At 42.9% G+C, this 25552-nt stretch overlaps 3 protein-coding genes across 4 annotated transcripts; 1 reads left to right on the top strand and 2 right to left on the bottom strand.

Annotated features, from left to right (window-relative positions):
• Positions 1-548: 548 nt before the first annotated feature.
• wdfy2 (WD repeat and FYVE domain containing 2) lies at positions 549-6144 on the bottom strand. Its single transcript, XM_028995934.1, has 12 exons — positions 6008-6144; positions 5854-5921; positions 5690-5763; positions 5495-5549; positions 5154-5304; positions 4123-4235; positions 3905-4031; positions 3548-3653; positions 3186-3287; positions 2954-3084; positions 974-1082; positions 549-897 (listed from the first exon to the last, which is right to left on the bottom strand). The coding sequence occupies exons 1-12, from the start codon at positions 6142-6144 to the stop codon at positions 868-870; spliced, it is 1203 nt and encodes a 400-aa protein (XP_028851767.1). The 3' UTR covers positions 549-867.
• Positions 6145-6830: 686 nt separating this feature from the next.
• Positions 6831-17385, top strand: ints6 (integrator complex subunit 6). 2 transcript variants are annotated; one of them, XM_028996676.1, is made up of 18 exons: positions 6831-7090; positions 7173-7250; positions 8118-8267; positions 8961-9050; positions 9128-9311; positions 9569-9694; positions 9964-10112; positions 10918-11070; positions 11203-11335; positions 13045-13139; positions 13221-13331; positions 13474-13686; positions 13849-13966; positions 14830-14972; positions 15272-15422; positions 15508-15816; positions 16381-16474; positions 17055-17385. In XM_028996676.1, the coding sequence occupies exons 1-18, from the start codon at positions 6980-6982 to the stop codon at positions 17146-17148; spliced, it is 2502 nt and encodes an 833-aa protein (XP_028852509.1). In that variant the 5' UTR covers positions 6831-6979; the 3' UTR covers positions 17149-17385. The 2 variants fall into 2 exon arrangements, 1 of the variants encoding a protein (XP_028852509.1); XR_003751273.1 differs by lacking the exons at positions 10918-11070; positions 11203-11335; positions 13045-13139; ... (6 more) ...; positions 16381-16474; positions 17055-17385 and having other exon boundaries at positions 9597-9694; positions 9964-9992.
• A 1561-nt stretch (positions 17386-18946) lies between these two features.
• On the bottom strand, positions 18947-23932 carry serpine3 (serpin peptidase inhibitor, clade E (nexin, plasminogen activator inhibitor type 1), member 3). Its single transcript, XM_028996775.1, has 9 exons — positions 23685-23932; positions 22821-23113; positions 22555-22746; positions 22045-22236; positions 20063-20261; positions 19887-19987; positions 19335-19418; positions 19154-19237; positions 18947-19069 (listed from the first exon to the last, which is right to left on the bottom strand). Exons 1-9 carry the CDS (start codon positions 23843-23845, stop codon positions 19017-19019), a joined length of 1359 nt encoding a protein of 452 aa, XP_028852608.1. The 5' UTR covers positions 23846-23932; the 3' UTR covers positions 18947-19016.
• Between the last annotated feature and the right edge of the window lie 1620 nt (positions 23933-25552).

The raw sequence follows: 25552 nt of genomic DNA, 5'->3' as shown, positions 1-25552 counted from the left end.
CTTCTTTTTGTTATTTGTTTGGGTTTGAGGAATATCTCTCATTTTTATGTCAATGATTGATTTGGTGGGAGCGTAAGTGTTATGGACAATGTTAAAAGTTTGAAAAGATTGAATTATTATGGGTTGCATGGTTTATGATTATTGTTTAAATTTAATCCAATGCATACATTTATATGTGATTTATAGTTAATTTCAAATGTAAGGATTTATGGGTAAACCAAGTCTCGCAAGAAAAGACACGAGATCCCTCACATGGACTGCAGGTGGGCAGATGTCTTGCACGAGGCTCTGCTAAAATACAAGGTTAAGTTAGAGCGAAGCTGCAAGGTCTTATCTCTTTTCAGGACAAGTGGCCAATTAAGTACTTATGTTCGTATTGAATATTTGTATCATGTAATTGTTAACGTGTTCTACTGTTTATTTAAATACAGTTCTCACGGCACAAGGTGCATGGCGCAAGATACAGGAACATCACACAATAAGAGAGCCGACCTGTGTCTGTGTTGTTTTGAAGAGAGTAACATAACAATTAAAACATGACCACTCCCTACTTTCAGTACATGTGTTTTATTAAAGAGCTTAATGCATTACTGAATCATCATATTTACATTTTTCATTGATTACATAACACCAACATTTCATGCAGCTCACAAATATATTCTAATGAATACATAAAACATTCACTCATTCACTCACACACATGCAGTGCTTGTTTAGTTTTCTCCAGCTGATTCGTCATGTTATGTGCCTGAATGTAAGTAGTCTCAGTAACACTGATCACAGCAGGTTGTTCCTCCTCACAGGTTGATGGTTTTCAGCGTGATAGCTCCCGTAGATACTGCAAGTTCCTGTTTCCTTGATGACGTCTCAGGAAACCACAGCAGTCATATCCCAGAGCTGAGAACATACATCCATATATCAGACAGACATCTCAACTTTCTGCATGATATGAGAATACATGAGCCACACTAACCTTAAGGATTTTGTCAAGCCCAGAGGTCAGCAGCCAGCTGCGTGTGGGCTCGTAGTGCACATGTACCACACTGTGCTTACTGTCATGGAATGTAGCCGTGGGTGCACGTCTGGTCAACAGGCAGAAAATCGACAAGTTCACCAGTCAACCCTTACACACAATAAAGCTAATCATTGTTTTGTGTTATTACCATTTGCCATAAACCAGCAACATTTCTACACATGTACGGAGGCAATGATTTTGTAGGATTATATTAAGGTGGACGATCGATCAACTATACAAACAGGTGCTAATGATAATCAATTTTAATCTAGTTGAAATAAAGTCATTTCTGAAACAGAAAAAGCTGTGCAGGAGGCATAAACCAGCCAAACTGCTACCAAGTGAGGTTGTGGAAGACTGGTTCATGACATCAGGTCATACATCATGGCAACAAGACGCAAGCCAGATACTGCAAATCAAGACTAGACTGGAGATCCAGGACAAGAAGATGGACATCTGATTTAATCCAAGGTCTGGAACTGATGTGAACTGATGTTTTGTGAACTACCCTTGCCATCCATCCCCAAACAATGGGATTTAGATCGGGAACACACGACAACGACGTGGCTCTCCTGCACAAAGTCCTTCATCAGTTGGGGCATTCGTGGCCTAGCTGTTAATGAAACGGACCGATAATCAGGTTGCAGGTTCGAATGGGAAGGGAAGATAACTGATATGTATTGAGGTGTACCATTGAGGTGCAACTGAGCAAAGCACAGTCCCCACGCACTGCTCCCCGGACGCCTGTCATGGCTGCTCACTGCTCACTAAGGGTGATGGGTTAATCATAGAGGAGACATTTCAATGTGTCTCCGTGTGCTGTGCTGCAGTATATCACAATGACAATCACTTCACTTTTTTTTCATCAGGTGGCCAGTTGTCAACATTAAAATTCCCACTGATTTTTCGAACAGACAACACTGCTGCTACATCTCTATATAGCCAGCTGTCTTTTGACACTCATACACAACCTTCAGATCATGATTGAGGCTCCTCCATGATGCTATTCATCAGGATCTTCTTGCCGTGCTACTAAGGCTGGAAACTATTTCAGCATTTTCATAAAATTAGACTTAACTTTACATCAGTACTTATTCAAGCCTCCTTTTATATGGTTGGGAGTTATACAAATGTAACAGCCTCTAGATGCAACCTATAGCCTTTTATGAGTGTCTGGACTATTAATTTGACCTCTCTTCAATACACAAATCTGTCCAGAACAGTTAAATTTGATGGCTGCTGTGTGTAGACAGCCTGTTTCAATAAAAAAAAAAAAGTAAGAAGACAGTGACGGCCATTCTTGAACATTGATTGTACTTCTCCCTCTGCATGAATGTCTTTGTAGATTTAGTACTGTGTTTTGTGTTGTTGTCTTGTTGGTGATGACAACGGTGTACCCAATTTTTTCAAATTTAAAATCACCTTGCTTGTGAGAGACTTTGCACATTCAAAGAAAAAGCCTTTTTGCCTTTGGTTTCAGGAGGTCATTGCATTTTTGAATAAAATGCTGTTTGAGACTACAACCATTCTCCCACATGCTCCCTTCCACTGGCTTCCTGTAGCTACTGCGACTGCCATCTCTAATTCATATACTCTTTTATGTCTTGGCTACACGGTAGCGGAATGAACTTGTGGAATGATTTTTTGAAGAGCTGAGACACTAAAGATCTTCAAACGTTTCCTTCTTCAAAAATACAATTTACCAGGATGAAAGTACAGTATATGGATGCTACACTGAGAAAAGAAAAAAAAAAAGATTTTGATACGTTACAAATGTCAAAAGTTGCTAAAGTCACATGACGGTTTGCCTACTTGTTGTGGCAGTGGTGGTGGGGCAGTTGGGGCAGAGGTCACATTTCGTGTGTGCTGTGCTGCAGTGTTTCACAATGAAAAATAAAAGATGATTTGATTAATGAACCGGTTGATGTGTGTACTTACTCCTGGTCAGTGATGGAGTCATTGCAGCGGTCACACACTCGGACAGGGAACTCAAAACCCATTAAAGGAATGCTGGAGCGTTTAGACGAGCATTTGCCACATACTGCCTTCCCACAGCGCCGACAATGGTGCTGCAAACCACACAGACACACACACACACTATTTCAAAATCCTCATTTTTGGCATCTAGGATGTAACTGCAGCACTGATGCTTGCAGGTATGTGTGTATACCTGTCTAAGACCAATCTTCTTACTGTCCCACATCTGTTTGAAGTTCCAGAAGAACGGCTGCTCACACTTCTGACACAAGTCACTGTCCAGCCACTCAGGAGTCTAAAGTTACAGAGACTGATCAAACTGGGAAGACAACAGCAATGCAAAGATCCTCATTCCTTGCCTGACCCACCAATTATTAATAAAAACTATTATAACTATTATAACATCTGGAAGGAATTCTGCAAGTGCTCTGTGAACCAATAAAACCCTCTGTGTCTGTGTATGTATTTCCCATTTATACCAACTAACAGAATCATTTCACTTTTTGCTCTATAGTTCCACCTATTGCACCAGTTGGACCAGCTGTTTCAGCCCACCTCCTGTCTGTTCACATCCATGTTCCAGACGACGATTCTTCCATCTGAGCCACAGGAGATGAGCTGCCGGGTGTGTGGAGCATAACACAGGCCCTGTACTTTATCACTGCAACAAACACATGTGTGCACTGTACTCAATTTCTGAGGACCTGATGAAATAAGTGTCATAACATGTATTTTATAAAACATTGAAGAGCCTATATACAATTTCAGACTTTCATTCTTTTAACTCCACATCAGGAACATGAAAAAAATCTTTATATATTATCTCATACACTAGCTTATTTCCTAGTGGACACCAGACAAATGTCCTCACACTTACAAAATGTTGAATGGTTTGTTCCTGTGAAAACACACCTGTGTCCCTGCAGCTCGATGGCTGTGCCCTTGCGTCCTCCAATGTCCCACATGATGATGGAGTGATCAGAGCTGCCGGAGAAGAGAACCCTCTGTACCGGGTCCCAACAGAGAGCCGTCACACTTCCTGGAGAGAAACGCACGCACACACACAGAATACAAGTGAATATGTCTGTTTCCCACTCTCACACACTACTGCGAGCATAAACTGAGTTTACCTGTGTGACCTCTGAACGTAGTGACGAGGGTGCAGACACCTTGTTCCAATTTCAGTACAGTCACCTGACCAGACTGATCCCCCACAAACACATGCCTTGTCTCCACGTCAAATCTTATACACACACACACACACTCAGGAAACATCACACCACTTATGTGTATGAGGGTGGCTGCCCTGCGGGTCCCCTATTATGAAAATGTCACAGATTATTTAGCTTTACATTTACATTACATTATATTTACAGCATTTATCAGACGCCCTTATCCAGAGTGACTTACAATCAGTAGTTACAGGGACATCCCCCTAGAGTGTCTTGCTCAGGGACACAATGGCAGTAAGTGGGGTTTAAACCTGGGTCTTGTGGTTCATAGGCGAGTGTGTTACCCACTAGGCTACTACCACCCAGGCTACTACCCCCACTTTAATTTTCGCCACAGAACCTCATGGCTGCCAAACAAGCAAAGCATTGCAGTTGCTCAGTGAATGGATGTAAAAATGAGCACAAATGTTTTTTTTTTTTTTTTTTTTAGGTCTGTCACGCGACATATTATGACTCATGTGACAACAAAAGTAGAATCATGAATCACTGACTACATTCTGATGCTCAACTGGAGTAAATGGATGCTCAGCTATCCACATAACATATAATGTCCAGTGGTTGGCAAAGCAGGGCAGTGGTGGCATAGCGAGTATGGAAACGGGCCTATAATTGGAAGGTTGCAGGTTCAAATGCCAAGGTGCCACTGGGGTCCTTTGATCAAAGGCACCGTCCCCACACACTGCTCCCCAGGCGCCTTTCATGAATACCCACTGCTCACTAAGGGGAAGGTTAAATGCAGAGGACACATTTCATTGTGTCACCGTCTGCTGCGCTGCAGCGTTTCAAAATGAATCACTTCACTTTTTCATTTAAAACTCAGTGGTGTAATAACAGGTTATAGTTTATATTACTTTGTCCCTTCATGTTTTTGCTACAAACTGTATGTGTGTGTGTGTGTGAGAGAGAGAGAGAGAGGCTGTAAAGGATACTCTAGTCCCGACACCCATGCTGCCATGCGGTAGGTGCCCTGCAGATGCCCACTTTCAGTGCAGTGCCAGCTCAGGAGCTTGTCCTGGGCGGTGCTGAGCAGCCATTCCATCTCCAGCACAAACAGCACCACTGTCACCCGGGCATGGTGGGCTGGCAGGGTTGAAATTTTACATAAATTATATACTGGTTTCACATAATAGGATGCTTCTAAATCAATGCAAGCTTCACATTCCACTTACACCATTTATATTTCTATATGTGTTTAAATCTCAGAAAGGAACACAACTCTATGAACATAAGAATCATGTGTCAACCAGCGAGTGACATTGCAGAATCTTACCTTGATAGGTCTGAGCAGGGGTCATCTTGTTGTAATCCTCTGATAAGATGAACTCCTAAAGAAAACAAACACAGACCATGACCTCAGAATGTGGTGTTATGACCCCGACCGGCGCAAAATATAACGAATACACCTCAAGGATCAATAGAGCCCGTAATAATGCTGGCAATAATTCAGACAGGTTTGCAGACTCACAGAGACAACGCCGTTGTCCATCCCCACGGACAGCCGGCGAGTCTCGGGATTAAAGCACATGCAGGTGCACGGCGCTGAGAGGGAGGACAAGAAAGCGCGACCGAGTGAGCAGTAACAGTGACATCCACGTTATCGTGATTGTATTCAAATATGGGAAAGCTGACCTGGCATCGACTGGTACACACTGGGCCAGTACTGCCCACTGTCCCTCTTCAGCCAGACACGGACGGTCCTGTGCGTCACGTGCAACATGTCACATCAGTTTAAATGATTTGTTATTATTCCTCCGTCAAACAGTGCAGTGTTTACAGTCGTGACCTGTCCTCGGAGACGCTGATGACTCCGTCCTCCTTCGGTATGATCACTGCCATGGTCACCAGCTCCTGTGAGCCCTCCAGCCTGCTCAGCAGCAGCGGGGTGCGCGCCTGGGCTCTCGGCTGCCCCTCTGTCGCCATGACGGACTGGTGTCGCGAACCCCTGGTGCCCGGTCGGCGGCGGCGCTACACCTGGCGGGGACGCGCTGTCACGCCGTGTCATCTGACTCCTGACTCCTCCTTCTTCTTCGTCTGATTGGAGAATTACGCCAAAACAGAACCGTGTGACAGCGACATCTACTGACTGGAGGTGTAAAATAATATGAAATTACACAATATATTGACCTGAAATGAAAAATGATATTCAATCACACAATCATTGACTAACATGAACCTGAAAAAATACATTAAATGACTCCAACCTTCTAATAGCCTTAAAATAAAAACAATTATTCAATTACACCACCATCTATTAACCTGGAAAATATTTTAAGCGAAATATTTTTTAATTACACAGCAGAGCACAGCAGACGGTGAAATGTGTCTTCTGCATTTAAGTATCACCTTTGGTGAGCAGTGGGCAGCAGTGTGTGGGGATGGTACCTCAGTGGTCCAGGAGACCTCAGTGGCACATTGGCGGTTCGGGATTTTAACCTTCTTTATCCACTAGGCCACAACCGGGATCACAAACAGTAAACTGGAGAAATATATTTCAGGTGAACAAAAAATGGCTGTTTACGAGTTCCAGACACGCACCTGCAGAAGGGGGCGCTAATGCGCCAAGCGTCAAGGCTACGCGGTGACGTAGAGCGTCTGAGGGCGGGGTAAATCCTAGTGCTCAGTTTAAAAGCAGGGCAGCAGGCTTCTTTTCTTCAGATCCAGTAACAGAGTAACCCGGCGAAGTAGATAGTGTCACCATAGAAAAAAATGTGTGCGACAGACTTTATTTAAAAAGCCCAGTGAGATTAGTAACACAATGCCCGTCATAGTGTTCTTAATAGATACGTCCGCTTCTATGAACCAGCGCTCGTACTTGGGCACCACCTATCTGGACGTAGCGAAGGGAGCAGTTGAGACGTTTCTAAAGGTACAGTACCCACTCACACGCTGTTCTTGTCCTCATCTGCTTGAAAGTATATTGACAACGTGTCCCTCGTTTCTGGCCACAGCTCAGATCCCGGGACTCCACCAGCCGCGGAGACCGGTACATGCTAGTGACTTTTGAGGACCCCCCGGCGGCAATAAAGGTAAGAATTTACAGCCATCCTCCATGGAAGTCGTGTCATGTTTGTCGCCTGAGGCCTGTAGCGCTCGATTTAGAAGAATGGGAAAGCGCTGGTGTTTTTTCTGAAACATGGCCGACGTTTTCTCCACATCTTGAGCAGCACAGCACCACCTAGATGAAGTTCAGCGGCGTTAATACAAATCGATGCACTCAGCTCCTCTGTAGGTGGCAGTCCCTGCTGGTTCTTTGTCGTGGTTGCACTGTGTCTGTAGATAAGCCGTGTAAGGAAACCAATCACTGCACCTCCAGCATCGCAGTCCTTAAACTACTGTTAAAGGTTTGCAGACGACACCGTTGTCACTGAACTCATTCAGGATGGGGACGAATCTGCATACCGGGAGGAGCTTGAGTGGCTGCTACTGTGGTGCAGTCAGCATAACCTGGAACATGCTCAAGACTGTAAAGATGACAGTGGACTTCAGGAGATGTCCTTCAACACTGCTCACAATCACTATATCAGACAGCTCAGTCTTCTGTGGGGATCTTCAAGTTCCTCGATACTGCCATCTCCCAGGACCTGAAGTGGGAGCTCAACATCTCCTCCATCCTCAAAAAGACCCGGCAGATGATGTACTTTCTGAGGCAACTGAGGAAGTCCAGTCTTCCACTCCACCCTCTTACACAGCTGAACTGTCATGATGCAGTTTATGTACACTTGTGGTATTATTTCAGTATAAGATAATATTTTATATATATATATATATATATATATATAAAATAAAAATACACACACACCATCAACTGGAATCAAATTCCTTGTGATTTTACTCACATTTTTGCCCAATTAACTTGATTTTGACCTTATTTGTGCTCGTCTCTGCTCTCCCAGGCTGGATGGAAGGAGACCCACAACACATTCATGGAGAAGCTGAGAAACCTGCAGGCTGCTGGTTTGACCACAGCTGGCCCAGCATTGAGGACCGTGTTTGATTTGCTCAATCTCAATAGATTAGTGTCTGGAATAGACAACTATGGACAGGTATGTCTGGGCGCTGCCCCCTGACCTCACAGTGCTCCAAGCATCCTGCCAACACCGATCCCTCAGTCCCTGTCCTGTCCTGTACTGTACTGCACCACATGTTCACAAGCACCTGGTCCCTCATAAACCTCCAGGGAGCGCTACCTGCCGGACACGTACCAAATATCCACCTCCCGCAAATTCCCTCTGCTGAATCCAGTCGAGGTTGTGGAAATCACAGAGGATCCCATCATATGAAATAATATCAATATATTATGAGGATGATATCACAATACTGCAGATTTGGTAACATTTGATAGATTACAAGATCATATCTTAAACATCAATCGTGATATGTGCTGTCCTGAAAAGGAAATGGCTTTATACAGCCTACCGCAACACTGATCGTTGCCTGTCGTTCCTCTCTTTGTAACACAGGGGATTAATAATTAAACTTCACACACTGGGATTCAGTAACAACATACCACCAAAGAAAGAATAAGCCAACCATTACATAGAACATCTGCCAGCATAATGCTGGATTGTGATTATTAAGAGCTTTATATTTCTGTTTGGTACAGAGGTTAACACGAGCTGGGTGTGTGTGTGTGTGTGTGCAGGCCTGCTCCTGCCCATTCCCTAAATGCTCATAAAGTAGTTCCAACTTGGATTTTGTTTACAATATTGTGTGTGTGCGTGTACGTACATACCTAGGGGCGGATCCCGTTCTTCCTGGAGCCAGCAATCGTTGTGGCAATCACCGATGGCAACAAGCTGGCCAGTACCGGTGGAGTTCAGGATGAGGTCAGGATGAGGGCAAGACCTGTTTTATGATCTGTCACCCCTACCTTTCGCTGCTTAAAGTTTCTTCATGCTCCCAGCTGCACCTGCCCCTCACCACGCCACTGCCAGGCAGTGAGCTGACAAAGGAACCGTTCCGCTGGGATCAGCGCCTCTTCTCGCTAGTGCTCCGCATTCCAGGCCATGCGCCCCTAGGGCCAGAAGCATTAGGAAGTGTCCCATCAGATGACTCTCCGATCACAGCAATGTGTGAGGTAACTGGAGGTGAGAAGGTCAGCACATTTTTTTATTGGATTTATTCATCTAATTGAGGTCACAATCTCTGATTTTACGCTTTCAGCCATATGAGTGAATGTGTGGTGGGTGATTGATGCGAAACCCCCTTCCCTCTACAGGCCATATTTCAGCCAGACGCTAGCCTGCATGCTGTTCCTCTGCAGTTCCTTGTCTATCTCCTGCTTGTATTTAATTATTTAATGTCTGACTTTGACCATCGTTTGCTGTCTTTCACTCTCTCTCAGGGCGTTCTTACAGTGTGTTTTCACACAGGATGCTGAACCAGTGTCTGGAGTCTCTTGTGCAGAAGATCCAAAGTGGGGTGGTCATCCACTTTGAGAAGACTGGCCCAGACCCCCTCCCAACAGAGGGTGAGGGCAGAGGAGATGGCACATGTTTAAAATAAGTAGAATTATTGTTGTGTGTGTGAGTGTATAATCATTCATTGTATCTTTGTGCTGACAAATCATTACACATCAACAAAAATGGTTTTGTTTTTCTTCTTTAAGGTCCAGATAAATACCAAATGCATGGCAAATGCTTGCTCTGAAATCGTATACCCATTGTGTGCTCCACTGGGTGAACAAGTTGTGTTCATTTGTCTTTTCCTGCCCTTTCTCTCTCTTGCTGTATTTTGTAGAGGGAGTGTTGGAAGCCAAGCTGGGACCTCAGCCATGGCACTGCTGTCGTAGACTGATCTATGTGCGCCCTAATCCTAAAACAGGCGTTCCTGTCGGACATTGGCCAATACCTGAGAGCTTTTGGCCCGACCAGAATTCCCCTACACTGGTAAGTGTGCATGTGTATGTGTCTGTGCACTGCCATGTTCATTACATCGGTGTTCAGAATAAATTATATTTAAAAGGGTTTCTGCACCCTATCACTGCAGAAAATGTTGAGGCTCCATCGTTGATTATATTTTTGTGTATTCTTTATAAAGAATGATTATTAAAATTTGTACCTGACCATATATATATAAGTAACCGATATTATGATCACTTCCTTCATCTATCTGGTATTTGAACATGTTTATTTGCATTTTAATTAGGGGTAGGACTTGATAAAAAATGATCAAACTTAATTAATTGCACAAGAGCATTTGCGACAAAGTGCACAAAGGGTTTTAGTGGGTGACAGAATCAATAATAGACATGGACATTAATATGGAAAAAGACAAGCACTATTAATTTCTGGTAATGCATTTAAACTGAAAAAAAAAGTCCCTGGCTAAAATTGTGCAAACTTAAAAATAACTTTATATTGAACTACCCAGTAGTAAGGTACTACATACATATCACACTTGTTTATAGTTCTGACCAATTATGGGGATAAAGTAATTTGGCTTATCAAAATGTCCCCAGCATTACATAGAGAATTGTCCTGTAGTTTGTGTTAAGGCTTTCGTTAGCTAGCTTTTTTTTTTTTTATGAAATTTGCCTCAATGCATTGACAAAAGTTTTTTTCTTTTCAAATTAATTAACTGCAATTAAAGCATTAGATTGCCACTCACCACTAATTTTATTACATTATTACCAGTTATGGGAATTAATGGTACAGATCATATGAAGTATTGTACCGTGTCCTTTTTGTGTAGCCCTCCCGTATAGCCCATCCGCAGATCCTGTTTTCCTGTGTCGATTCTGAGCCTGTGGTGGTGGATAAAGTTCCCTTTGACAAATATGAGCTGGAGCCATCACCCTTAACCCAGTACATACTGGAGAGGAAGTCGCCACACATCTGCTGGCAGGTACATACATGCAGAGATATACACACCCAGGCAGAAATAAATGAAATTATATGTTGCTCTGTACAGGTATTTGTTGGGAACCGTAGTAAATGTGGCAACCTGGGTCTTATTGAAATGTGGTTCTCTGTGCAGGTGTTTGTGAGGAACAGTAGTAAATATGGTGACCTGGGTCTACCGTTTGGATATCTAAAGGCCAGTACTGCACTCAGCTGTGTCAACCTGTTTGTTATGCCATACAATTATCCTGTTCTGCTGCCATTGCTTGGTGGGTAAACAAACACACACTCACACACGCACTCTTGCTCTCATTCACAAAATAAGCACAATAAGAGTTACAGTTTCCTATTATGTAAAAAAGAGAGCATCACTGAACGTGACATGAAAAACTTTTCTTCACTAGAGAATGTAGTGTAGTTCACATGAAGTTTTTAGTCAGGCATAGAAGCAGAATTCTATGTGAGGTTAGGTTATATAGTACAGTCATGGTCAAAGGTTTGAAATGACACAGAGTTCTCTCCTTCAGTGTTTTCAGTTGTTTCTGTGGTGTATTGAACTATATTTACCAGCATTTCTAATGACAATTACATCAAGTTCATGCAAAAATTCAAATGCTGTCAGTCAACCTCTGGGCCTATTCCTTTATAATCAGTGCTTGGGAGTTTGTCCAAATTTGTGGGTTTTGTTTGTCTCTTGAGAATTGACCACAAGTTCTCAATTGGATTAAAGTCAGGGGAGTTTCCTGGCCAAGGACTCAAAATTTCAATATGTTGAATGGTCTCAGGATACTTTACTGTTGGCACGAGACAGGACTGTTTGAAGCACTCACCTTTTCTTCTCCGGAAAATAATTTTTCCCAATGCCCCAAACAATCGGAAAACGACTTAACCCCAGTCCTCAGCAGTCCAATCCCTGTACTTTTTGTAGAATATCAGTTTGTCCTTGATTGTTTTCTTGGAGAGAAGTGGCTTCTTTGCTGCCCCTCTTGACACCAGGCCATCCTCCAAAAGTCTTTGCCTCACTGTGCATTCCTGAGCAAGCTCTGCACTGGTAAAAACCCCAATCCTTCATCTGAAACATCTTTTGGAGATGGTCCTGGCACTTGCTGGACTTTCTTGGCACCCTGAAGCCTTTTTCAAAACTTTAACCTCTCTCCTTTAAGTTTTTGATGATGTGATAAATGGTTGCTTTAGGTGCAATCTTAGTAGCGGCAATATCCTTGCCTGTAAAGCCCCTTTACGCAATGATGACTGCACATGTTTCCTTGCAGGTAACCTAGTGGTGGCCTAGCGATTAAGGAGGTGGCCCCGTAATCAGAAGGTTGCCGGTTCAAATCCCGATCCGCCAAGGTGCCACTGAGGTGCCACTGAGCAAAGCACCGTCCCCACACACTGCTCCCCGGGCGCCTGTCATGGCTGCCCACTGTTCACTCAGGGTGATGGGTTAATTTCACTGTGTCCACCGTGTGCTGTGCTGCTGTGTATCACATGTGACAATCACTTCACTTTAAGGTAACCATGGTTAACAGAGGAAGAAGAATGATTTTAAGAATCACCCTCCTTTTAAAGCATCCAGTTTGCTATTCTAGCTCAATCAGCATGACAGAATGATCTCCTTAATTGCGCTGGTCAACACTCTCACTTGTGATCCTCTAAGTAACACTGAATGATCTCAGCAGGTCCTTTTGTGTCAGGGCTGAAATGCAGAGGAAATTTGGTATTAAGTTCATTTTCATGGCAAAGAGTAACTTCTAAATCATCTGATCACTCTTCTTAACATTCTGGAATATATGCAAATTGACAGAAAAAATGGAAGCACTGAGCTTTGTGAAAACCCGTATTTGTATCATTCTCAAAACCTTTGGTCATGACTATATCATAAACACAATATTGAATTTGCTGAGGATACATAACATTCATATTTCTATCCACACACCTACCCAAACGCACTTACTGGTTTTACTGTGTGTGTTCCTAGATGATCTGAGTAAAGTTCACAAGCTGAAGCCCTCACTGCAGTGGAGACAAAGCTTTGAGAGCTATCTGAAGACCATGCCCCTCTATTACAGTGGGGTGAGAGACTTCATACACTGTGTTGGGAGGGTGTTATAATCATAATCAGCTCTCTGAACCATCAATACTGTTTTTGTGCAGCCACTGCGTAAGGCGCTGAGGATGATCGGGGCTCTGAATCTATTGCCTGACCATCAGGAGTATGGCCTGAGCTACAGTGTGGGTTCCTACCTCAAAAAACTCAGCCAGCAGGTAGAAAGTACTGCCGTGTACAAGATTAATTATGAAGTGAAAGCAGTAACAGCTGCTTTTATGTTTATTAATATGGTATTTTGTAGACTTCATGATATACAAGTTATCTGAGGTCACTGAGGTGTGCTTGTATTGTCTGTAGACAAAAGTAGAAGTGGACAGGGTAAACTCTGCTGTGGGTCAGAAGACACATCTGGAGGTGCACATCAGACTTCGCCACCGATGGAGAACCTCCTCAACCTGCAGCTGGAATCATATTAGTCAGCGCATGCAGAGTTTTATGGGCAGAGCAACATTGCCATCCGAACTCACCACAGACGAGTTCAGCAACTTCCAGCTTAGTACAAACAACAAGGTGTGTATGAACATTGATTCAATATCTATTTGAACCTTGTTTACTGCATTTGTCACTACTGAACTCCTCCCAAAAAAATTTTTTTTTGTTATTTATTTTTTTACTGGTTATTGGGACTTTCAGTTTATTTCTTTCAATTTGGCTTAATTTTCTCTTCTCCAGAGTGTAATACTGCAGATGATGAGCAACCCCTACGATGTTCCTAGAAGGCATCTGCTGGACCAGTTGAGTCGAATGAGGCGTAACCTTCTACATGGCACCGCTTGTGTTCTTGATCAAGGTGATTCTTCTGTTGATCTCAGCTTGTTCTGCTGGGGTTTTAGACTCCACCTCCCCAACCCCACTGTGATCAGTTCTCACTGTTCACTATAGTTGTTTTTGGCAGCCTGTTTTAATTTTAGTTTTAGTTTATTCTTTGCATCAAGCTGCAATTTTAGTCCTTATTAGTCTAGTCCAGACTCATTTTAGTCTAGTCAAGTTTCAGTCGACTAAAAGTCTGAGCATTCAATCCCAGTCAATATACAAGTAGAAAAGACAAAAACCTTTTCTTTTAGTCAAAACCATTTGATAACTAAAACAAGGTTATCTTATTATATAATTACATAATACAGATGATTTTCTGATTTTGTTCCATGTTTTTTGGCTACTTCCACTTTTCTTCCTTTCTTTACAATGTGGAAGTGGAAAAGAAAACTGAATTTGTGGGTCAAATGGGATACAGGAAAGAGAAACCATGATGTAATAACGTAATTAAACAAGAGGAAATAACATCTCATCACATTTTCGTCAATAACATATATTTTGTTATCGTTATCGTCATATGATGCTCATTTATGTCACATCTTAGTCACGTCAAAAAGGTTTGTTGACAAAGATATTTTGTCATTAATTTCATTTATTAAAACAACACTACTGTTCACATAATTTAATATTCCTCTACTCATATTTTATTGCAGCCAACTGGTGAACTGTGAGGTCTTTGACACACACTGTGTTATTCCGTCATCTCTGATTATTAGGTCAGGTTGGCTTATATCATCTCTCCAGCTTGCAGGGTCACTGCAGACTCTTCCATCGACAATTCCATCTTCTCTCCTCCTCTATTTAATTTAATCCTGTACCACCTTGTCTTCCTCCCCCCAGATCAGATCCACAGTGTTCCCATAGCTCAAATGGGGAACTACCAGGATTTCCTGAAACACAGTACCGCCCTCCTGAGAGAGGTAGACTCTGACCAGCCCAAACGCTTGCACACCTTTGGAAACCCCTTCAAACTGGACAAGAAGGTACAAACGAATGTGGCTTCTAAAGTAGTGGCATCACTGTGCCATTTAAAAAAAAAAAAAAAAAAAAAAAAAAAAAAACCTTAATACTGAAAGTGTTTTAAAAATGCTTTTAGTGTAGGTACTAGGCTTAATACATGAATGGTAAACTGTCCCCATATGGTTTTTAAATGTATAAAGGAAAAAAAATGCTGATAATGATATTTTGAAAACTCCTCAATAGATATGTGATAAATAGTATAACCCCAGAAGACCTGCTGAATACCTATTTTTTCTCTGTCTGTGTGTGTGTGTGTGTGTAGGGCATGATGATTGATGAAGCTGATGAGTTTGTCTCAGGTCCTCAAAAGGGAAAACGTGCTGCAGATCATAACCTGCCACCAGGTGGTGGCCCCAAACGCAGAAGATGCATGAGCCCACTCCTTCACGGACGCACTTACATGTTTCCCAGAGGTATATAAGACACATGCACATAGGGATGGGTTAACCGATCTGTGCACTATAGAGTTCAAAATTACCACCAATCACCTCTCCATAGCTCAAGAGGGCAACCATGCTGAGGCTCCACATGTCACAGTTTACTCTACACTGAATGAGCCATCAACTGGTTCAGAACATCTGGAAGAATACGTTGCAGTCCAGCAGCATCAGCTGGGAGCTGAGGTTTATGATGAGTCTGAAGATGAACGAAGTGAGGATGAACTCTGCCTGGCCATTGAGGAGCCAGTGGTCCCACTGCGCTTCCCATCCCCCACCAGGTTGAAGAAACAGAGGAACCGAGAGAACCAGGAGATCAACAATGAGCTTCAAGTATTAATCACACGAGAGATACGCAAACCTGGCAGATGTGAGATGCCACACACACACACACACACACACACACACACAGTGTATTTTTTTGGTTTAAATGCCATTTTTTCTGTTGCTTAATAGAAAGGGGTGGTAGTAGCCTGGTGAGTCCACAAAGACCACAAAGTCGCAGGCTTTTAAATCCCTCTTACTACCATTGTGTCCCAAGACACTTAACCCTGAGTGTCTCCAGGGGACTGTCCCTGTCATTACTGATTGTAAGGCGCTGTGGATAAGGGCATCTGGTAAATGTTGTATTTTATTTCCTGGCCACATTAAATTATAATTAACAATTTTTGCAATGTAATAGAATACATATATTTATTGTGATTTTTCCAAGAGAAAGTTGCTCATGAATTTCAGGCTAGTCAGGATATAACGGCTGGTTCATGCCTGTTGTTTCTGTGGTGAAGGTTACCTAGTAACGCACAGCTGATGGTGACTGAATGCTTTGGACTAGAAACTATGAATGGGTGAACTGAATACCTGATATTGTCTGGACAGCAGGTCCTCTGATGCCAACCAGAAGACACAAAATGATGTGCTTTGTGTGTGTGTGTAGGTTATGGGAAGATCTTCCACCTCCTGCAGCAGTTGAGAGGAGGTCTAGACACACAGCTATTCTTCTTGCACAGCATCATTAAAGAGGCTGCCAGGTACTCACGCTCACCAATGAACTGTTTAGTTTGTAAAAGACATTTGATGTGAGAAAATGCACAACTAAAAGGTTTTTCTGTAACCCTACGTGTCATATACGTCCATTAATGCAGTAATGTCTGGTCTAGCCCGTAATCTGAAGGTTGCCGGTTCACTGAGGTGACACAAGTACTGTCCCCACACGCTGCTCCCTGGGTGCCTGTAATGGCTGCCCACTGTTCACTCAGGTGATGGTTAAATGCGGATTCATCTCACTGTGCTGTGCTGAGTCACATGTGACAACTAATCACTTTCACTTCCCAGAAGTACATGGTTTGAGACACGTGGGTCCTTCTGTCATGGAGCACATAAGCCTGTGTAAATGTCCTTTATTCTGTGAAAGTAGTGAAGAATGAGGAAAATGTCAGGTCTGGAAATGTGTCTAGTGATGTGTTTTCAGAGGAGATGCTTGTCTGGATGTGGTACGTACTTAAATGCAGAATAGTCATTTAATGGTACTTATATGCTCTGTGTGTGTGTGTGTGTGTGTGTGTGTGTGTGTGTGTGTGTGTGTGTGTGTGTGTGTGTGTGTGTGTGTAGGTTTAAGAAGCGAGTTCTGATTGAGAAGCTGGAACTGTTTATGGAAGAGATCCACACTCGGGCCACCAGCATCTCTCACCTTGAGGCAGTGTGATATGGGCCTCGACCACACCCATTTCACATAATCATATGCCCTTGTCCTCCAACTGGAACAGAGCCGAGTGTCCAGTCAGGTCCGCAGGATTCACGTTCAGGAAAAAGTCAGGGATTTTTCCTACTTTACTAAATTCAACAAATCAGCCCATGTGCACATTGAATGGAATTATTATTTAATGGTGCCAATGTGGCCATTTTGTATGTACACTACAACAATAAACTTTATTTTACCTTGTTCTCTGCTGCATGTCAATATCAGTATCAGAAAATGAACATTTTGTACAGTTCTAGTGAGAAAGTAATGTTCTGTCTGGCAACTGGCATTTCATCAGGCTTTCTTAACCCACTCCATTTTAGACCTTGAATTTAATATTTATCACTTAAAACATTCAAGTGTATTAGTGTTATAAGTAGGGCTGCACGATATATCGGAAAATTATCGTTATTGCGATAATAGTATACGCGATATCTGTATTGCAAAGAGTTGCAATAAATTTATGCTACATCCACAATCGCATACAATATACTATTGTGACGAGCCGTCGCCGCGAGGTCAGGAAAGGAGAAATCGGCTCAATCATGAGGGTTTCGGAATAAAGTTTTTTATTGAACGGAAGCCAGTAGGTGGCACCAACAGCCAATGCCTACTCCGGCGTTATAGTCGAAACATGGCCAATCAGATTGGCCTTTACTATCTTTATACCCGCCTCCCAAGGAGGTGATATAATGCTATTGGCTAGAACGGGCCATGTAATGTTTACATGTTAATATGATTTTTTTATTTATGTGAATGTTGACTATGTGTTTCCATTACATACCAATTTATTTGAGGCCTGTACACTTTGTTTAATAGTATTTTCTTATTTCATTTTTGTTTAATAATTTTTTTATATATATAAAAAAACAGGCAAGGCAAGGAAATATTTTGTTTAAAAGATGCTCTTGTTTTAAGACACTCTTGATGAGTGTATGGTTACATGTAAATAAAAAAATAATCTTTGAAAGCAATTCATATTGTGTTGGCAGGTCTATGGTAACAGCAAACCAGAAATCAGAATATCTGCTATAAGTCATTCATAATGTTTTGAAGTCTAAATATTTGCAACTTCCTTGACATATTGTTTCTTTTTAGCCTGAATTAGATTTAATTAGACCAGATGAATATATATTACCTGTTTATTTTTGAATGGTCATTACATATATAAATGTTTTTTTTAAATGGTTAATAATAATAATTTAAAAAGCATTTCTCTAGGGAAATGTTATATCGCAAGAAATATTGTTATTGCAATATTCAACAACAATATTGCTTTTTTTTCCCAATATCGTGCAGCCCTAGTTATAAGTGAGTGATTGTGATACTCTGCAGCTCAGCACACAGTGACACAAGGAAATATGTCCTGCTTTTAACAATCACCCTTAGTGAGCAGAGCCTGGGGAGCAGTGTGGGGACGGTGTTTTGTTTAGTGGAACATTGGCGGTTTGGGATTAAAATCAGCAATCTGGTCCACTTCCTTACCCACTAGACAAACCAGTAAACTAGAATATACACTAGACCTAGTATGCACAGAGCACACTATGAATGTTTTAAATGATTTTCATTTCCACTGTAGTTAATATATTAAAGTAAAACCTGATAGAATAATAAATTAGTTCAGAATTGTAATCGTTTTCTGTAATATATTCTTGCAATTGTTGTAAAACAGGTCAGGTGTGGCCGTATCTGTGTGTATGGCCAGCAGCAAAAAAGCAGACAAACAGCAGTGCAAAACAAAACTCTGTATTAAAACATTTTTACAGATATGTACAGATTCAGAGCAGAACCAGGTATAAGTGAGAACTGGTGATGTGGTATTTTCATTGGACTCATACCGGCTGGGCTACTGGATTCACCATTCGGCCCATGAACAAGATGAGGCCTACAAGGGACGAAGAGACAATCTGAATAGTCACCACAGCCCAGTTAGACTGTCAGAGACACACAAGTGTCCTCTGCTGCTCACCTGTTCGCAGCTGGCGCAGCAGGAAAATGAAGGGCCTGTCAGCTTTAAACAGCGGGGATCTGGAGCGCTTTAATAAAACCATGGCTAAGAAGAGGAGCATGTAAGACACCGGTGAAATACACATATTTACACAGTTGCATATTTATTCATCTAGGTCCTTCATCAGATGTGTGTGTTTTACCTGCTGCTGCTGTACCTTTGCTGCCTTCTTCTGTCACCTCTATGCGGGCCTGGTGTAAAGCTTGCGTCACATACAGACCCTGTTCTACACACACACACACACAAACACACATACACACACACACACACACAGAACGACTGTGTTATTAATCTCAGCTTGACACTCTCAGTGTTGGATGGAATGGCTTCTGTTTGTATAACCATGGTTGTAACCAGTATAATACTATCCTGCTATTACTACTGCTCCAAAATACCGAATTGATTATCTTCAGTCACACAACACATAAATGAGGAGTTCTGCAGATCATTTCGGTGCATGCTACACATGGACTCTAAAACACAGAATTTCTCTTCTAATAGAATCTAATGAGTGAATAAACATACATATTTCACCTACAAAATATGGGCTCCTGCTAAAACTCCTGTATGTATTTATAGATTGTTTATAAAATATTTTGCTATAAAAGTAACAAAAGAACATGAATGCATCAAGCATTTAGTTCTACTGTTATCCGTATGAATTCTAAGGTTTCTTTTGGGTGCGTGTGTGTACCTGAGATTCCCCTGAAGTCAGCTGCCGTGGGATCGAAGGCATCCAAAATCCCCAGTGACATCAACAGAGCTTTCAGGTCAAATTTCTGCTGCAGCCTGAATCTGAAAGACAGTAAGTAGTTGTACATCCAGAACCAGTTTAGCAGGTCAGCTCCCATCAGGCCCAGCTTCACTCACCTGGGCAAAAACACATCCATTTTCGTACGCCGTAGTCCACCCTCCCACAGTGCTATGGTGTGACTGCTAAGATGGGACTCCAACATAGAGAGCGGTGTTTTGCGGTCATTTGGCAACACCAGCGTGAGGCTTACACTGTGGCTGTGGTAGGGCATCTCCAGGACACTGTAGGTCTGTTCTGAGTTCAGCTGAAATTGACCTGAGGAGGAACAAATTCCATGAGATTCCCTCCATAATGGACATTTACCAAACACGCTGCATCAGGAAAGCCACCAGCATTGTGAGGGACTCTACACAACCCTCACCCCATTCACTTTTCACCCTCCTACCATGTGGAAAAAGGTACTGATGCATTCGTCACTCACTGTCAGACTGTGCAACAGCTTCATCCCACAGGCCATCAAACACCGGAACAGTCAGGGACTTTCTACTCCGAACCGTCAAACACACTACCTCTTATGTTCAGAATGTATCTCTTTTACATTTCTATTATAGCAGTATTTTACTGGTTTAAAGTACTGTCTGTCTGTTCTTTGTTGCCTACATTTTTGTCTTTAATTGAATGTTACGCTTGCACTGCCAGTGTCCCCTGTTTATATAGCCCAATTTGTCGATGTCACTCTTTCTGTCAGTATGTAACTTTGTTTAAATGTAGCAAAAGGTTTAAGAGAAACGTTGTTTTGTTTTACTATGTACTGTCTAACATGTATGTTGCTGAAATGACAATAAAGCTAAATTTAAAGACTGTAAAACTCAGAAAATCATCATGGGCAGAGGTTCTGGACCCAAACGTCTCTATAGGGGCTGGTCTCTGTAAGGGCAGTGGTGGCCTAGTGGTTAAGGAAGCGACCCTGTAATCAGAAGGTTGCCGGTTCAAATCCTGATCCGCCAAGGTGCCACCGAGGTGCCACTGAGCAAAGCACCGTCCCCACACACTGCCCCTGTCATGACTGCCCACTGCTTACTCAGGGTGATGGGTTAAATGCAGAGGGCAAATTTCACTGTGTGCATCGTGTGCTGTGCTGCTGTGTATCACATGCTGTGTATCACATGTTACAACTTCACTTTAATCTGGAGTCCCTGCTGGAGTCAGGAGGGTGTGTACAGCAGTACAGTTGGGGTGTGTAGAATTGGGCAAGACGTTATGCTTAGTACTCAGCCTTCTTAAAATGTCAACCATTGACTCCAAGGTCCTACTGGGAAAGAATGATGGAGAAACCTGGAGGAACGGTCTACAATCCATAAGACCACAAAGTCACAGGTTCAAACCCCACTCACTACCATTGTGTCCCTGAGTAAGACACTTAACCCTGAGTGTCTCCAGGGGAACTGTCCCTGTAAATACTGATTGTAAGTCACTATGGATAAAGGCGTCTGATAAATGCTGTAAATATAAATGCCTCAGGAAGAGGTTTGCCCAGAGATTAAAGCACCTGACAATGTAGGAGTTGTGTGGTTAACACTATTCTTCAGTGTTCCATGGAAATTGGGTTGCTCCACATACTTAGAAAAGTTGACCAGAGTGTGTGCTTCTCAGCCTCAGCAATTGTGGAGACTTCACCCAACCTCTAATGCAGGAGGAACAATGCGGTTGTCATCCTCATCAGGAAACAGTGGACCAACTCTTCACTCTTGCACATGATGTGTTTTTTAACAATTCATGAGGAGAAATTCATGAGGAGGAATTCATATCTGTAAACTATCTATAAGTTTACCTTTAAACACAATTTCAACATATACTATATAATTATATAACTTGTATATACATATACAATTTGTCTATCTTGTGAAAGTGTTTTTTTTTTTATCATTGTGAAACACTGAAGATCAGCACACAAACAAAATGTGTCCTCTGCTTTTAATCCATCACCCTTATGGGTTAGTAGTGGGCATTCATGAAAGGTGCCCTGAGAGCAGTGTGTGGGGACGTTTGAGCAGTTTGGGTGTGTGTATGAGTGTGTGATAATGAAATGTGGTCATACCGAAGTTTACATCAGTGGCCTGGTACATCATGGGCACCTTGGTGTGTGTTCCATGGGGCAGGCTGAACGGCAGTGTGTGTGTGTCGCTGTGCAGGAACTGTTTCTGCCACACACCACGGAAACCCAGCAAACTGAGGAAGACCAGTCCAGAGTCCGTCAGTCCACGTCCCAACTCAGGCCAGGGCTCTGCACCTTTTTATACACACACAGACACACACACACGCACACACAAACAGCAATGACAAACAAGAAATAACATGTTTAGAAAATACACACACTGATATACATGTATACACACTGAAACACAAACAGAATACTCATACTAACATGTGTTCACAAAATGCACACATTAATGTTAATGAGCTACACACACAAATACATACTGACAGAAAAGTTCTTCATTTGGATTAAAGAGAATGACTGATCCTTCTGAGCACTGAAATACTACACATCCTGTGTGTGTGTGTGTGTGTGTGTGTGTGTATGTGTGTGTGTTACTGCCTTACTTACTCTCACTGCTGTGATTTGTCGAGTTTACACTCAGGGGGCCGGTGTTTCCCCATTTCAAAGCACGCTGGATAAACTCTGGGTGGAGCTGCAGTCCTTCCTGGACCAGTAGGGTGCTGCTCATCTCCACTTTCACACCCTGGCTGGAATTGCCCATATCTGATTGTGACTGGAAGAGGTCTTGCAGCTGAGCATCTAAGAAGACCGGGGGAATCATCAATATGTGGCTCCACATGAACATTTCCAGAATTTCCATGGCCAAAACTCACTATTAGCATCATATCCCAGGAGTCCTTGCAGCTGAGATAGAGTGTTTCCTCGAGCAGCAAGCTGAAGTAGGCCCAGGCCCAACCAGATGTTTGCTGGAGACACAACCAAGTTGGAGTTGTTGTCCGTCTCCATAAGCGAATGGTAGAGGTTCACTGCAAACTCTGTGTGCAGCTCACCCAGACTGCTGCTGCTTTGGCTGCCATCAACCAACCACAGACACACCAAGAGCGGCATTACCACTATGCACCGCATTGCCTCCCTGTGGCACGTGGGATCAGAGGTCAAAGTTATGCTGCAGAAACAAAGTAGAGGAAAGTGAAACTGAAGTGATTGTCATTGTGATACACAGTACAGCACACAGTGCACACAGCGAAATGTGTCCTCTGCTTTTAACCCATCACCCTTAATGAGCAGTGGGCAGCTATGACAGGTGCCCAGGGAATTCGAACCAGCAACCTTCTGATTACAGGGCCACTTCCTTAACCGCTAGGCCACCATGGGTGGGCCATCACCAATTGGTGAGACAAATATGGCAATTGTCTAGGGCCTCGAGAAGGTCTGAGAAAGTTCTTATGATGCAAGGTTGAAACCATGCGTTCTGCATTTTAACTGGTACAGATTAAGGTGGGACACCCACCGTCTGAGAATCTTTACTAAAGGTCACAAACTACTGCAAACATTTACAGAGAAGAAAGACATCCAGTCATCATTCTGAGCCAACTGAACTTTACTGATACAGTCAAATATGTTGTTTCTACCAGCAAATCATTCAAATAAATCTCCTCAAACATGACACGTATGACCACATTAATATCTCTCATTCTTTTTTGTTATTTAGGCAAATGAATTTCTCTGTAACAAACCCAAATGAATACCACAGCCTGGAGCCGGTCCTAATTTGGTTAGGTCCCCAACAGTGTCCCAGGCGCTGGGTCCCGGGTGTCCGCTCCGTGCGCCGTCGTGCGGGTGTGTGTGAGTGTGTGTGAGTGTGTGTGCCTGCAGGCTGAGCAGCAGTGCGGGTCATGGGACCGCGTTTAAAAGCGCGATCCCCGAGTGCGCGGACTCCGGCGGCGATGTCCGTACCACTCGGTCAGGAATCCTGCAGCGCGGCGCTGTGAGGAGCCAGGCAGAGGGAGGCAAAATCCGCGCTCGCTCGCACGCACGCGCGCACGCGCGCGGTCGGTGGGTGACTCGGTCACACAAACTGTCTGTCGCGGTGTCATCCCCCCAGCAATACTCGCGTCATAAACTTTGTAAAGTCACCTTCTGGATACAAGAACACAGATGATCCAATGCATCTAGGAATAGAGAACATCATTTCTGTGTGTGTGTGTGTGTGTGTGTGTGTGTGTGTGTGTGTGTGTGTGCTAGAATGCTAGAAACAGCACTGTTATGCCAGGACCATGCTGATGTATTTAATGACTGCACATTGTTGTAGGAGAAAAAAAGTGAGGCAGAGAGGATTCTATGCAGGATAAAAGAGGGAGATTCAGATTTGGAGCTGATGAGAGGGATGAGTATCAGGGATGAGTATCAGCCAGGGATAGAGGAAGGTATTGATGAAGAAGGAGAGGAAGAAGATGCAGGAGAATCTGATGAGACAGGCTCAGAGCCAGGGAGGGAGCAGGAAGGTCGTACTATGTGTAACTCCCATTAAATATGCAAGTTACCTAAAGATATGCTTATGAAGTTGGTCAATAGAAAGTCATTAATTATTGCATTAATCCAAACTTATATGAAAAAATTAACTGTTCCTCTGTTTGTTAACTTGAATTTCTTTGGGATTTTCTTCATCCATCATAATAGATTACACCAGTGCTACCTGGGATTCTGGGATCTATCAAGATGACCCTAAACCCGTGAATACAGTAGTCTAACCCAATACCTTCCACAGTACATTGATGACAAGCTCTTTGAAGATCTGGCAGCTTTTACAAAGACAGCTGCAACCTACAGGAGTGTCACTGAATACTACTGGCCAGGAAATCAAGATAAGATTTTCTTTGGCATATCAGTACACAGGGCCTGCATTGGCTAAAATGTTTTGGGCTAAAAAAAACTTTAGTTCCAGTTATTAGCAGGAAAATGACAAGGGATAGGTTCTACAAGCTGAGAAGCTCACTCAAGATTGTCAATGACCTGGATGTAACTGAAGAATCAGACATTCTTTGGAGTCAGACCATTGCTTGACCGTGTGAGGCAAGGTTGTCTCAGCCTTCCAAGGTGTGACAAAGTGTGCGTTGATGAGCAAATCATCCCGTTCACAGGCCGCTGCCCAGTCAGGCAGTATGTGCCAGGAAAGCCAAACCCTACTGGCCTAAAGGATTTTGTGCTTTCCTCGCCAAACGGTCTGGTCCTGGTCCATGCATTTCATGCATTGAAATATAATTTCAATGCATGATGCAGAAAAGTTGGTCCATGCATTTATTACATCAAGGTTAGATTACTGCAATGCATTACTGTCTGGATGCTCTAGTAGGTGCATGAGTAAACACCAGCTAGTACAGAATGCTGCAGCCAGAGTTCTAACTAGAACTAGGAAATTTGACCACATCACCCCAGTCTTACAATCACTGCACTGGTTACCCATCAAATTTAGGATTGACTAATAAATCCTACTTTAGACCTATAAAGCTCTAAATGGTCTCGCCCCGCAGTACCTGAGTGAACTTTTGGTTCTTTACGAACCGCCACGCCCCCTTCGATCAATGGGTGCGGAGTCACTATTGGT

The sequence above is a fragment of the Denticeps clupeoides genome, chromosome 11 (genome assembly GCF_900700375.1).
Source record: "Denticeps clupeoides chromosome 11, fDenClu1.1, whole genome shotgun sequence".
NCBI lineage: Eukaryota > Metazoa > Chordata > Actinopteri > Clupeiformes > Denticipitidae > Denticeps > Denticeps clupeoides.
The sequence above is the reverse complement of the archived record's forward strand: the minus strand, read 5'-3'. Positions and strand labels throughout refer to the sequence as shown.

Bases quoted from the DNA above. Each gene is read 5' to 3' on its own strand.
- wdfy2 (XM_028995934.1), bottom strand. From the start codon at position 6,144: ATGGCGACAGAGGGGCAGCCGAGAGCCCAGGCGCGCACCCCGCTGCTG. The intron at 1,083-2,953 runs GTAAGTACACAC...CCTGTTGACCAG, and splicing joins GACTCCATCACTGACCAGGA to ACGTGCACCCACGGCTACAT. The intron at 898-973 runs GTTAGTGTGGCT...GTATGTTCTCAG, and splicing joins GGCTTGACAAAATCCTTAAG to CTCTGGGATATGACTGCTGT.
- ints6 (XM_028996676.1), top strand. From the start codon at position 6,980: ATGCCCGTCATAGTGTTCTTAATAGATACGTCCGCTTCTATGAACCAG. The intron at 10,113-10,917 runs GTAAGTGTGCAT...CTTTTTGTGTAG, and splicing joins ACCAGAATTCCCCTACACTG to CCCTCCCGTATAGCCCATCC. The intron at 11,071-11,202 runs GTACATACATGC...TTCTCTGTGCAG, and splicing joins CGCCACACATCTGCTGGCAG to GTGTTTGTGAGGAACAGTAG.
- serpine3 (XM_028996775.1), bottom strand. From the start codon at position 23,845: ATGACCCGCACTGCTGCTCAGCCTGCAGGCACACACACTCACACACAC. The intron at 22,747-22,820 runs GTGAGTTTTGGC...CGGTCTTCTTAG, and splicing joins CCTGGGATATGATGCTAATA to ATGCTCAGCTGCAAGACCTC. The intron at 22,237-22,554 runs GTAAGTAAGGCA...GTGTATAAAAAG, and splicing joins GACAAATCACAGCAGTGAGA to GTGCAGAGCCCTGGCCTGAG.